Source organism: Otolemur garnettii, unplaced genomic scaffold (genome assembly GCF_000181295.1).
Source record: "Otolemur garnettii isolate 467f Iridium unplaced genomic scaffold, OtoGar3 scaffold00004, whole genome shotgun sequence".
Taxonomy (NCBI): Eukaryota; Metazoa; Chordata; class Mammalia; order Primates; family Galagidae; genus Otolemur; species Otolemur garnettii.
Window position 1 is genome coordinate 16313252 of NW_003852399.1, and position 15298 is coordinate 16328549.

General features: G+C 35.7%; 1 protein-coding gene across 2 annotated transcripts in view; it reads left to right on the plus strand.

Moving 5' to 3' along the window:
- Nucleotides 1-15298, plus strand: part of CSMD3 (CUB and Sushi multiple domains 3) — a 1080374-nt gene that overhangs the window by 1033376 nt on the left and 31700 nt on the right. For both annotated transcript variants that reach the window (XM_003782396.2, XM_003782397.2), the window contains 4 exons: nt 9738-9917; nt 11468-11641; nt 13798-13971; nt 15204-15277. In XM_003782396.2, the coding sequence (XP_003782444.1) occupies nt 9738-9917; nt 11468-11641; nt 13798-13971; nt 15204-15277 (602 nt within the window). The remainder of the gene's footprint in view (nt 1-9737; nt 9918-11467; nt 11642-13797; nt 13972-15203; nt 15278-15298) is intronic.

Consider the following 15298-nt stretch of genomic DNA (forward strand, 5'->3'; position numbering starts at 1 on the left):
AATTAGGTAACTTAAGGAGGTGGTCAATGTAGGGAGGTGATAGACTATGGAGGTTCCACTATATTTTAGTAAATTTTATCTCTCTCTCTCTCATTTTTTTTTTTTTTTTTGCAGTTTTTGGTCAAGGCTAGGTTTGAATCCACCACCTCTGGCATATGGGGCCGGCACCCTACTCCTTTGAGCCACAGGTGCCACCCTAAATGTTGATCTTTATATCAGTTTTTCTTTCATTTTCTTGTATCTGGACTTCTTTTTTTTTAGAGGAGGAGGTGAGGGAGGTAGTTACTGGATATACTTTGGGGAATACTGGTTGTCTCTACTTTGTCCATATTTTTAAGTTTCTTACTCCAGAGGTTTCAAATCAGTATGTTCAGTGTTAGAAATCTCCCCTTCTAACATTGGCATTTGTCACTTTACTGTGTTTAGGGACTCCAGGATTAAGTCAGATTTGAATTAAGCCTGTAACTCTGCCACAGGCTGACACAGCTGTTGTTTTCCTACAGCTTTGAAGATCAGGATCTTGTTCGTGGCAGACACATAGGCAGCAGCAGCACCCAAGGCCTTCCAAGGGTTCCCAGGGAGCTGTCTGCTTCCCTGAGCACACCTGATGGGGACTCCCCTTTCTCAAATGGCCAATCCCTGAGGGGTCTGCTTGTTGCATAGTGTATCAGCCCTTCCCTTTAGCACTCTATAGAAGGGGTCAACACAAGCGTGAGACGTACAATCAATAGTCATAGCATAAAATTTGTCCCCCTGGGCCTAGCATCATTCTTCTGAGATACATGATTAAATCTAAGACAAACAGAAAGGTCCAGACTGAGAGATACACAGCTCAGGATTGCCTTTAAAAGGGCCACAACCCTATATTTCTGTCTCCAAATGTCAATTTTTAATATTTCTGACTTGGGTCTATTATATAAATGTATGACACTAGGCTAACCTTCAATGAACTCTCCTTGACCCTCTGGTGACTATAGTGATATTCAGCAATGAGGTATGTAGCACTTTATCTAGGAAGAATTCTCGAATTTAATTGTCAGTTTTCTTATGACAATGACTCTGATGGCCATTCTAGAAAAAGGTTCCAAAATTGCTTTTATGGGTGGATGGACTAAGCGCATAGCTTAGACCTAGGTGCATAGCTTCCCAAGGAGAGGACCTCAGAGGTAACCATGGAGGCATACAGTGAAGTCTGTACCACTTTTCTAGGATGAGTTCGCAAACTTAATTGCCCAATTTCATATAGTATATTTTCAATATATAGTGATCAAAGAAAATTAAATAATGAGAATATTCAGAGTAAAAGAAATGGGCTAATATAATCATTTTTCCAACGAATAATCATTTCATTTATTCACAGATAAATACTTGAATCTTTTATTTAAAAATCTTTTCCAATTTTAGCAAAGATAAACAAATGAACATTATAATTCTTGTGATTGAGAATTATTTTTTTTTTTTATTGAATGGCCTCCATTTTTCCTTAGGAATTTTTAATCAAGATAAAATTCATTCAAGTCAAGAAAAACTGGTTATATATAACATATTGAAAATATAAAGAAAGTTTATGTTAGTTATTCAAAGAGAAATAGTGTATTGAATAAAATATTTAAGTGTCAACTTTTTAATTATGAATTGCTATTAGACTAAAACCTGAAATTTTGTGACACTTTATTTAGTCTATAAGCAAAAACAAAAAGCTACTACCTTGTAGACACTCAAACCAAAAAGCAAAAAGAAAAACATCACCCAGAGAAGAAGCAAAGAGATAAGTCTCAGTGGCTATTAAAACAAACTAAAATTCTATAAAGAATTTAAAGAACTGCCTACCATGGGTACAGCTCAGTACTAAGCAATAATTTCTGTGACATAAATGGCTGAAATTTTCTATTCAACTTAGCTGTTTCCTATATGTATCAAAAAGGTTAAATCTAAGTAAAAACTGTGTTCTAATATATTTTGATTTAATATAATTGCCTTCATAGGCATTAATTTTGTGACAATACGTGAGGACATACATGTGAATCTGAAATGAATTGAACATGGACAAAATGTAAACTACCTTCACTAAATTTCCAAACCAAGATCCTGATACCAATTTTTTTAAAACTCAAATGTCCATTTGTGCTATAACAAAATGCCACAGATTGGGTAATTTCTATTCTATTTTATTTTTATTTTTTGAGACAGAGTCTGACTTTGTTGCCCTCAGTAGAGTGCTGTGGTGTCATAGCTCACAGCAACCTCAAACTCTTGAGCTCAAGCAGTTCTCTTGCTTCTGCCTTCCAGGCAGCTGGGACTATAGGCACTTTCCACAAAGCCCAGCTATTTTTAGAGACGAGGTCTCACGCAGGCTCAGGCTGGTCTCGAACCTGTGAACTCTTCGAATCCACCTGCCTTGGCCTCCCAAGTGCTGGGATTACCAGCGTGCGCCCAGCTACGATTGGGTAATTTTTAAAGAACAGAATTTTATTTCTCAGAATTCTGGAGGTTGGAGGTCCAAGGTAAGGGGTCACTAGATTCTGTGTCTGGTGAGGGCTACTCTCTGCTTCTGAGATGGCACTTTATAGTTGTGTCCTCACATGACAGAGGGGTAAACACTGTGTCTTCACGTGCAGGAAGAATGAAATGGCAAAATGGGGCTAGCTAGTTCCCTACAACCTTTTTAGAAGGCGCTAACTTCCTAGAGGCCCTGCCTCTGAATACTGTTGCATTGAGAGGTAAGTCTCAACATGAATTTTGAGGGGATGCAAGCATTCAAAGCGAAACATAAAATAAATAAACTTTATTTTTCCCATCCTAATGGTTACTACTTCTACTCTTAATAAAAGTACTGATGTCTGTCATTGAGTGTTTACCATTTGTTAGGATTTGTGCTCAGTGCTGTACTTCATTCTCTCACTAAATTATCACAACGAATTTATGAGATATAGACTATTATATTTTTCTGTTTTACATCTAAAGAAATGGTACCTTACAGAAAAAATACAACTTTCTCTTCCATGGTAACAGAGCTAGTATGTGTTGGATCTAAGATTTAAGCCCAAGTCTACTTGACTCAAGAAACAATGCTCTTGAGTTTACTTTGGTCTCTTTTGTACGTTTCCTCTTTTTGGTTGGCTTCTCTCATCCTGTACCTTCACTACAATGGGCAGTCTTTTATGATGTGATAAAACATCTGGTAAGAGGACGTTGTGGAAATGAGTGTTCCTTAATTTGCAGCCTATTTCTTTCTAACTTTGCTATTTTCTGTTTTCTCTACATTCACTAATTTGAGTTTAGCAAAATCATATCACTTCTTAATGAAATGGCCACTCTTAAAATTTGTTTTGCTCAACAATCCCTTTTAATTGATATCATGATTTCTTCTATACGTAAGTCTGATGTTTGTTAAATATACAATGCGAATACAACATAAGTCAATAATAAATTCGCACATCTTACAAGAATTAGATATCTTAATATGATAAGTCAAAGAAAATGAGTTGGAATACTGTTGAATCTCATACGTAATCCTTGACAAAGGGGATCTGGTAGAATTAGGACAGTATCAGTTGAAAGAGAGAAAATCAACAATATTGATGATTTGATAGATATTTCAATATAGGATGATTTCAATGTGAAAAAAATTAATAGGGGCCCTTAAAAAATTAACAGAGTCCTTAAAATGTTAATGTAATTAAACCAATTACCCTTTTAGTGTGTTTCAGTGAAAATAAATTGTAAAGTATTGGTTTCTATTTGCATTTTTTCACTTTTTTGTGGAGTGCGTGTTGCTAGGGACTCAAGCAAATGAAAGGCATAGCTGCAAATCACTCTAGTGAGACATTCTTAAGGGCAAACATTTTCGGAATACCAATGATACTTTACTAGACTTTGAAATATTATAGAGGGGAGACCCTACCTACTGAGTTCTTTCTTCACTTTTCTTCCTGCCAGAGTGCCCAATAATAATAGGTTTTGTGTAAATGGTTTTTAATTGAAGAATTCCAATTACATTATATACCCACCATTCATCGTCTGTTTTACTTTCAAAGATTTTTTAGATAAATAAAATATTGCCGTACATTTTTTTGGACCCACTACCTCCAGCATATGAGGCCAGGCGCTTTACCCCTTTCAGCCACAGGCACCACCCCCTGCTGTACATTTTTTATTTTATTTACTTATTTTTTGAGACAGAGTCTTACTCTGTTGCTCAGGCCAGGGTGCTATGGTATCAGCCCAGCTCCCAGAAACTTCAAACACCTCATTTCAAATGATCCTCCTGCCTCAGACTCCTAAGTAGATAGGACTACAGGGCCCTAGCACAATACCCAGCTAATTTTTCTATTTTTAATTGGGATGGGATCTTGCTCTTGCTCAAGCTGGTCTCAAACTCCTGAGCTCAAGGGATCCTCCTACTTAGGCATCCCAGAGTCCTAAGATTACACACTTCTTTTTTGTGTTTTTAAAAAAACCCTAGTCCAATCACATATGTGGATGTGCCAGCTGTGATTTGCTTTTTCTATTTTAATGATTTCAGAATTTTTTTGGAATAAATATAATTTATTAATAATAAGAATGTCTTTAGTCTCTCATGTCTGGCCATAACAGAGATACTGGTAAAAAGATCACCTTGAACTCACCTAAATTCTACCAACTACTATCCAACCAGCTTCAGAGTATCAATGAGTTGAGAAACAGGCTACTTAATTAATCTTTTTCTGGAAATATGCTTCATGAGCAAAAACTTTTCCCTTCTCCCAATTATCGATTGTTCAGCAACTGCAGACACATCTTTATAATACCCATCATCAGTGTTGGAAAGAGAAGCTTCCTCAAGATAACTGGTTTTCTCCTGTATGGTTAAAAGATTACATGCATCGTGAATTCAAATATTATGCATAGTTTGGCAAAAGAACTATAAATGTTAAAAAGCACCCATAAACCAAACTAGAAGAAAAGGATATTTGGCATAACATCAGGTAGCTCAAAACATTACCCTGATTTTATACTTCAGTGAAATTATTTTCTGTCAAGTTCAGATTGAGAAAGAGATCTAAAACCTAAGAACAATTATTTACTCATCAAAAATACATTTTTATGTGTGTGAGCCCAAAGCAGTAAGATTCCAATTATATGGAAATCCATTCATTACAAAGTCTAACAGTACCTAGAGCCCCCAGCATACACGGTGCACATAGTATTTTGGAAAAACGATCACTAGTGCTAAGACAGGGCTTGTCAAGGGCCTTCAGGCCTCAAAAGAAATGTGCTCACCAGTTTTCGATCAGCGGTTCTCAACCTGTGGGTTGCGACTCACAGGAACTGTATTAAAAGGCTGTGGCATTAGGAAGGTTGAGAACCACTGTCTTAGATGATTTTTCTTTCTTGTCTTGTCTTTTCCTTTCACTTGTCTTTCTTTTCTTTTCCTTTTTTAATTTAATTTAATTTTTTTTTTTTTTTGTTATCCAGAACTTCTGCTTCCAAAATGTCCAGTGTCCAAAACCTTGTGTCTGGCAAGTTGTGTGCGTTTGGGTCAGGCCCACCATAACTAATCATTTCAAGGTGATAAATACACCCAAAGCTTTTTGTTCCAAATGAACAGCATAGATGTTTACTGGATTTTTGTTAAGAATATTAAAATTCTCAAAGATATTTTCTAGTAGAAAATAGGTCAGAGAGATTGGCCTAGGTTCATATAAGAGAGGGCTAGGGCATACACCTACACGGAACTGGGTGAAGGAGTCAGAGCTATCCCTCACTGCAGTGGTTCTCAACCAGGGAGATTTTGCTTCCCAGGGGACATCTGGCAATTTCTAAACATATATTTGGCTATCACAGAGCAGGGCAGGAGGTGCTATTGGAATCTCACTGGTAGATGCTAGGGCACTGCTGAATATCCCGCTATGCACAGAGAAGACCCACAGTTAAGAATTATCTGGTTCCAAATATTAATGGTGTCAAAGTTAAGGTTGAGAAACCCTATCTTCCTCAGATCTGAAAAAGAAACCAACTTTTGAATTTGGAGATTAGAAGCATTGTGATAGGAATGGTTTAGCTATCTTTTTGGAGCTTCATTTTGCTACAGTAAAACTCTGTTTGGGTTTGACGCTAGAAGCCTGGCAGAGTAGTGTGTGCTGATGCCCAGGCAAGCATGTGCACGGCTGCATTGTCTGTGATAGGAAAACACAGAACAGTCCAAACGTCAGTGCATAGGAGTTTAGCTGCATAAATTATATTGAAACTGTATCTACATAGTGAATATCATGCCATCAAAAATAGGTTACATGTACTTATGTGTAGTAACCTGGAAAAATGTCCATAAGATTGAAAAAAAAGATAAATTATTTTAAGGAATGTGAATAAAGTGATCTTATTTTATTAAAAAATTCACATTTATAATGTTCATGTAAGAAGTTAAAAAAGAAAGTAGCTTGAAGCAGCTTAGACTGACTGGAATTACCACAAGTAAGTCTTTTTGGTGGTAAAGAGGTTATTTACTCAGATCTATCAGAAATAATGCTAAATGGGCATCAATCATATAATAGAAGAAAGAGAAGCTTCCACAAAACAAATTCAAATCCTTAGTATAATTTATGTATTTTTGAGAATTGGGACGATTTAATCATTCCTTCACATACTCATTTGCTTATTTATTCTTTAATCAAGAATTTACTCCTTTAAAAGGCGACATGTACTAAACTGTGCTCTGAGACTACAACAGCGTATAACATGCAGAGTATTCGTCTTTACGGAGTTTATTGATGTGCGCATGTCTGTGTCTGTGTGTGATAGATATGTGTTTAAGGATTTTGGTGATCTTAGATTTTGTTACAATAAACCACGGCAGCTGTTATGCACCAATGTCTCTGAAGTTTAAAGTGAAGTCTTATGTAGCTATTCTAAGGTTTTGCTTGAAAAGACCCAAAGTTTTTATGTTGTTGTTGCTGAAAATAAACTGTTAGTGAATGAATTAACTTGTAGAGCAGGTGCTGTGTACAAAGACTGTTGCTATTGGAAACTGCCTCTTTGACCAGCCTTTGCTTCATTAGCAAGTCACCAGACAAATCCTTCTGAAGCTTTTGTTATGAGGGATTCCATTCATGATGCCAACACAACCTGCAGAACTCTTTCTTCAGTGTCTGCAAAACAAATCCTCTGTCCTTTCTTTTGGCTGCTGTGTCTCAGCTCAAGTGACTTAGGACTGGTCTGGCTGTTCCTTCTTGCCAAAATTCTAATCCAATCTGTAAAGCACTAACCAAAAATAAAAATTTGTAGCTGTTCTCTTTAATTTCATCTTCCTAATTAGGCATCAAGTTGATAAATATAAAATAAAATAAATTGAAAGTTTATGCTCTTTTTTAAATGGTAGAATGGAAGAAAAAGTATCCAATGTACTCAGTCTTACTATGAAACCAATTTATAGCTTTCTTATGAAAGCTATAACCCAATTATACCCCAAGAAGAAGGGGAAAGGGGAGAGGGAGAGGAGGGGAGGGGAGAGGATGCATGGAGGGAGGGGAATTGGTGGGACCACACCTAAAGTGCATCTTACAAGGGTACATGAGAAATTTACTATGTGTAGAATATAAATGTCTTAACACAATAACTAAGAAAATGCCGTGAAGGCTATGTTGACCAGTTTGATGAAAGCATTTCAAATTGTATGTAAAACCAGCCCCTTGTACCCCATGATTGCATTAACATGCAATGCTATGATTTAATAAAAAAAGAAAAAAGAAAACACAGATTTCTATTAAACAAACAAGATTATTTGATTTCCTGTCCAATTCATTGTATCATGAAAAACAATCTTTTCCTCATCAATAATCACAGGAAGAAAAGCCATATTGTATACAAAACTCTAATTAGGACCGAGACAGAAACAGTCAAGGAGTTTGATTTCAGCAAACTGCCTTGAGGACTCCAATAACTGTCAGGTGGCGTGCCCTGAATATTGTTCTTTAATTTAAATGTCATTATTCATAATCTTAAAACATCTTAATCTCAACAGATTAGAATAACATGAAAGGAATCTTGACATTCCTACTTCTTCATAGTAAATTAATAGTACAGTGTAAGTGAAATGCTATTAAATCTGCCATGCCATCATTCATACTTAGTCCTTAATCCTGGACCTCCAATATTGAAAGAATGACTTTTAAAGAGAGAAAAGAATGGAGGGCAAAGGTAGGGATTGAAAATTATCCAGATTGACCTGCGGAAATTATTCTCTCTTTTATGAATAAAAATATTTAGTAGATTAAAAGGCAATCGTACTACATAGTTTTTTTGTCTCCAGAATATAAAATGTATAACCTATTTTTTTTTCTTTTTCTTTAGCCAACTCATTGCTCAAATCATTCTTAAACTGTATGCTTCAAAACAATTATTTGGTGAACGGCTTGTGTATAATATCATCTTTGTTATGTTTTACTCCTAAAGGCCATTTTGAGTTTTTTGTATTTTCTCAGCTCTCTTAAGCTTTTGAAAGTTTGAGGGTGGCATCATAAATACATCGTAATATTACATATGCATTTAGCATCATGGGCATGAGACTAGTGCACCCCATGCTCAGAAGAGTCTTCTGCTTAGAGTTTAATGCACTGTGATACTCATTTCAAAATTCTAATAATTCAGTTACTTTTGTTTTTAACTGTTTGTAACTGAACTTCAGTTACTTTTGTTTGTAACTGAAGTTCACTGTGACAGTGGAGCTTGTGCTGAGGGCGTGGAGCCTCCGCTCAGGTGTTGCCTGCCTTCCTGCCTTTCCCTTGCATCCTTGGGGTGGCTTCTTGGTCTTTTGCCCCCCACAGCCTGGTTCCCCTGGCCCTGCCTGACCTCCCCATTCCCGCTCCTATTCTGGGACCACACACAACCCCAACCCAGCCCGTCAATTGTGCTGTCAGTAGAGAGAAGTTCGCCTTACACTGTTGTCCAGTTCCTTTGTGGGGGTTAGGAATAAAGATGGGAATGCTCAGAGCAAAGAAGCCTCTGTCCCTGTCCCGGGCGGGCAATGTCATGGAAATGTCATGGAAAAGGAGTTGGGATGATGCATCTTCTCACCCACCCTCCAATCCAGGTAGCAAGTGCATTCCAGAGTGGAAATTGCAATTTGTTGGAGATCACTCTTATGCCTAGTTTAGCGGCTATCTGATGAAAATAGGATAGTGATTTCTCTACTACCAACCATGGCATTTTTACTTTGCATTGAACCTACAAATCATGTATTCTACATTGTATGGATGAATTCACGTTTTATACTTTATTATTTGGGGACCTAACATTGTTTCTATTAAAAACCATTATACTATCCAGTTGATTAGTGCTATGCAGAAAACACGCTGTTGGTCCAGTCAAACTGCTGATAAACAAGAGCTTTCAGTAGGCACGTATAGGAAATTAACTTTAAAGATTACGGTAGGAACTGGAATCTATAGGATGGTTTTATAATGCAGGATAGAAGAGGTGACTCCATTAGAGTTCACTACAACATTCTGGCATGTTAACCTAGCCTTTGCAGGATCTAAATGACAGTTTCTGAACCATATGTGTAGTATCTGTAATAACGTCCATTATCGTAATCTGGAATTGCCAGTATGTGGCTTAAATATGCTTATGTTTTATGATTAAAAATGAATGCAATAACTTCTTTTTCCTGCTTATATATTAAGTACGCCATATGCTTACTACTCCTTTTCATTAGCAACCTGCCTCATTAACCATCTGCTCTTCTAATCCAATACTGACAGTCATCAGTTGTGGAGACCCAGGTGTACCAGCCAATGGACTGAGATATGGAGACGATTATGTGGTTGGACAAAATGTTTCTTACATGTGCCAGCCAGGCTACACGATGGAATTGAACGGCTCCAGAATCAGGACTTGTACCACTAACGGCACATGGAGTGGAGTGATGCCAACTTGTAGAGGTATGATAATAGTTTCTTCAACACGTTAAAATGGTAACCACGTATTTCCTTATGTATTATATGCAAGTATAAAGTTCATTTGAGTAATTTTTTAGTACTTAATTCCATTTCTTTTTCTAGTACTACAATAGCTGATGCAATTTTTTTAACTGTAGTGTAATATATATGATTTAAAATGAGATTTTCTACAAAAACACTGCATCTTATTGTAAGTAACAACAATGAACTTTAGTGCAACCCAAAATAATAAAAATATTACTTTTGTTTTATTAATATTATTAACCTTACTGATTATAACTAATTTGCTGATCCAGTTAAGTCTATACATTCAAGGATAGAGAACTAACCATTATTTGAGAACAGCCAGCCTGAATTATAGAAGTCCAATTTTTCTTTAAGGAGAGAACCTGTTTGTCCAAAGAATACAATCTAGAATTAATGTTTCAGTCAATGGAGGCCCAAGTTTGCTATCGTAGCTGTTTGCTGTTCCACTGGAAATATTCTCATGGGTCTTTCATGGCCAGTTTTTATGATTACTTGTGAAATATTATAAATGCAATGTCAGGCAATGTGTATTATTGAATAATAACTTTGATTTGTAATAACTGAGATTTCTCATTCAGGCATCTGGATAAATATTTATGGATTAAGAGATTAATATGTCCCTGATTTATAATCTAATAAAAAAATCCAAAGAGTTTATCTTTTTCTTTAGTTTCTGATTATTCGGTTTCTGAATCTTATCACTGTCAACATATATTTAGTGAAATTATGAAAATATATGAACACAGATTTTTATAATTTAGAAGTTATTTTATACATCCATAATTTCATACTGATGATTGCAACTTTAACCAATGTCAAAAGAGTGTTCATAACATGTTATTAGTCATAATCATACAATTGCCCTCCTTTTTAGATTTTGAATGTGGTAGGCTTCCTTTTTCTTTCATCTCTAACTTATCCAACCTATCTTGTCTTGAGAAAGTCTTGAAATAATTTGAACAAAATAAATTTTAAAAAATTCAAAAATTATAAATCCTATAATAGGTGTTAACCTCATATCCAACACTATATACAATCAACTTGGATATTTAATCAGATAAATGATCTGCGTTTCCAAAAGCATCACAGAACTATTTCTACATTCTTTGCTGACGCTATATATAGCTAAGTAGCCCCGGTCTTCAGTCCCTCTAAAGCTCATTGAAAATAATTTTATGTAAAACCAATAATTTATTAGTTACAGTATACTAGATAGAAGGTCACCTTCTATTTGCCTTCCCCTACATGTCTGGCAGCTTGCTATTTTGTAAGAGAATCTCTGACAAGCAGTAGCCATTATGTTGCCAAGAAAATGTTGCATCCTGGAGGGATTAATTTCAGGGATGTCTCAGGAATACTACCAGGAGAATAAAACATGTCACGCCATATTGTCCTCAGAAAGGTTAAATTAGCACATGTGCTTCCTCTAATGATATTTATTTATATATTTTTCACACCCAGGATATTTCAACAGCTGTGTCTAATCACTTTTAATGTAATTGCAGCTGTTACCTGCTCCGCTCCTCCCCAGATCTCTAATGGAAGGCTGGAAGGAACAAATTTCGACTGGGGCTTTAGTATTAGCTACATCTGTTCTCCAGGCTACGAGCTATCCTTTCCTGCTGTTTTGACCTGCGTAGGTAATGGTACCTGGAGTGGTGAAGTCCCGCAGTGCTTACGTAAGTAAAATTTCCATACTTAAAATTTCTAATTTTTTCTAGAACAAATATCTGATGGTTAAGCTACCTTCACTGCCAAGTTAAAATTCAAAGAAAAACCAGTACTCCCCAATTTAGCTATTTTTCATGTAATGTAATCATTATAGTCCTCTGCTCAGACTCCAAATTTTAGGTTAATCTATTTATAAACTTTCATTATATTCAAAATTAGTTCTTAAAGTAGAGACCCTCTTAGATCAATTGTACTGCTGGAAAGTTATTCTTATTTCTATCCAACCTGTCTTAGATGAATGCTCTGTAATTTACCATCAAATCTCTTTCTGTAATAAATCCATGTCGTTTCTAAATGCTCATTCAAATCAAGTTCTTAGGATGGCATTTGTCATAATAATGATTGTGATTAGACAGTTAAAATTACCAGGTAAACATGGAGATAAAAGATTATTATTTTTTTAACAGAGTTTCTCTCTCTCTCCTCACACCAAATAACAGTCAGTAACAGATTTGTTAAAAACTGACATTAAAAGTTGTAAATAGGACAGCACCTGTGGCTCAGTGGGTAGGGTGTCGGCCCCGTATACTAAGAGTAGTGGGTTCAAACCCAGTCCCAGCCAAACTGCAAAAAAAAAAATAGCTGGGCTTTGCGGCGGGTACCTGTAGTCCCAGCTACTCAGGAGGCGGAGGCAAGAAACTCGCCTAAGCCCAGAAGTTGGAGGTTGCTATGAGCTATGAGGCCAGGACACTCTACCAAGGGTGATAAAGTGAGACTCTGTCTCTAAAATAAATAAATAAAATAAAAGTTGTAAATAGTTAACATCTATTTAAATGGTCTCAAGTTTAAAAAGAATTTTTTCTAAGATGCAACTGTGTCTTGCTTTGGATGATGCATTTTATGGTCTCCCAACTGAGAACCATCTTAAGGCAACGTTTATATGTTTATAATAAAAGTTTTTGGTTGGTGCTGTATGTTTGCTTTAGAGGGAAATAAGCTTTCAGGTGCTAAATCTGTGTATTTAAAAATAGAGAACAATTTTAGATAGTTAAATTTATAAATTATAGGTGATGGTTTTGTTGTTGTTCTTGCTTTTTAACGACAGTAAAAGACATTGAAAGCATTTGATCTACGTGTATTTGCCTGGGCTGTCCACTCGAAACCTTTCGGTCCCATTCCCCCCTTCTTCTGCCGGCTCCCTCCGCTCTGGCTAGACTGGGCTCCTTATCTTCCTGCAAGTTGCTAGACGTGGACTAGCAGAGGGCTCAGCAGTGCTGTGTATTCTCAAAAGAATGCCCTCCTGTGAGATATAAACGGGGCTAAACACTGTATTTCTTCCACATCTCTTCTCAGAGAGCAATACTTTAGTCACTTATTGGAAACTGCCTTCATCTCCTACCGCCCACCACACACATGCACATACAGTTCTCACCTTCTTCCCCAGAGCTATTTTGTTTTCATAGGACCTGCTGCCTTCTCTCACATGACTTTCTCCTTAGAAGTTACTCAGTATGTTTGTTTGTTTGCTTCCCTCACAAGTACTAAACTTCATGAAAGCAGAAATCCTATTCTGTTTGCATATATGTCCAAGTGTCCAAAACCACATGGAATAAGCATTTTGTCTTTAGTAATTAAAACATATGTAGCGTGGAATCATCTAATCAATTTGTCTAGAAAGTCTGTCTAGTTGATCTCCTTGGTGATGGTTGTGGACTATTGAGATTCCTTATTTTCATAGAGATATGAACTCTGATGACCTTCTTTATTTAGAAAAGGAAGCCAGGAAGGTAATACGATATGGGTTCCAATTGTTCAGAGAATTCGGAGTGTAATAAAACCAATAACCATATCTTCTATCTTTATGTAAAATACATATGTGATTTGAAATCTGCTCAACATATAACAACACAAATATAAACATCTCCACATTTATTACACTAGATGGAAATATCTGAATCTAACAAATATTTGGATATTATACTGATTTTTTAATTTGGTATGTATTCATGGAGCTATAAGCTAGAAAGACATTTTCATTAGGATGGATTATTAGGAAAGATATGTCGCTTCAGTGTAATATTCCCAGTAGTATCACTGGTTTTCAAAACCATGTACTCTGCCAAATTCTAAATCCTTTCTATAATGTCTTTCTTTTCACTTGCAGCAAAATTTTGTGGTGACCCTGGTATACCTGCCCAAGGAAAACGAGAAGGCAAAAGCTTTATCTACCAGTCCGAGGTTTCATTCAGCTGCAATCCTCCTTTCATATTAGTGGGATCAAGCACCAGAATATGTCAAGCAGATGGCACTTGGACTGGTTCATCTCCTCACTGCATAGGTAACATTCATTAAAGGCTCTTTATGCTCAGTAATTTTGAAATTAATAGGTAGCAGTTATAGTTAATGGTTTTCTTCAGTCTATACTCTATAGCTTGCTAAATATGAAAAACAAATGTAACATATTGAAGCCGTTAGAAGGCACTGAACATGAATATTAGTAGAACATATGACATTATTTTTGGCATTTAAGCTTTCAGAAGAAACACAAAGTAATTTTGATGAATATCAGTAAAAGTAAAAAAAGAAAGCTTTGAGTTTAATGTCATTATTAAGTACCAACATTTATTTAGATCTGTATAGTTAATAAAGCATATTCATATGAAATGAGACTTATTCCAAAAATATTCAAAACATATGCTGATTTCAAATTGGCTGTAGGTACATTTCTGTAATTCTAAAATTCAATGCTGTATTTGGTAAATTAACCGATCATACAAATAAACCAACTCTCAGTACCATTCTTTATAGCTGAATCTCTTACAGGTATCTGTGAAATCCAAATTACTATATCTTGTTTCTGGGGAAAAAAAAAATCTTCTTCAAGGGAATATTGATTACCTGAAATCATAATTTAACAAGGTCTTTGAGCAAATTTTTCTGCATGTGTGTTTCTTTCGTATCTTTTATTTTTCCTTAACTTTGTATTCACACAGTTAGTTATCTGTCAAATGCTTTTCCACTAGAAGGATTCAGAGTGGACCTTAAAATGGCCAAGTAAGGCTGTTTTCTTTTAAACAATTTAATAATTGTTCACTAAATTTTTAAATTAGAATAGCCACTTTGATGGCAATTTAAGTTCATGTGCAACTTCTATACATACCCCCAAATGTTCTCCTTCCTAATCTCTGGTTTGATTTCAGATGCTAAGGTTAGAAATAACTTGGCATTCAAGAGAATACGTTGTCTCAGAGAAAAATGGAAAACTCAGACTGCTTGAAAGAATTTAACATACTTCACACCACATTTTAGGGCTTGTTTTTTAAGAAACAAATAAAAACTCTTTATAAAAAAAAAAGAATTGTATAATTCATATCGAATATATTCTACCTGAACTCCTTGCTTCAAAATTAGCAGGCTTCTGTCCATGGAGAGATGCTATTAGATTTACATTCTTTATTATTACCCATGGCACTTTCACTAAATCACACATCATTTGAAATTATTTTTTATTAGAAAAATATGTCTATTATAAGTTTTAAAACACTATTATGCTTTTAATCTTTATTTTAGAACCCACCCGTACATCATGTGACAACCCAGGTGTGCCACGACATGGATCTCAGAACAACACATTTGGATTTCAAGTGGGTACTTTGAATCGATAT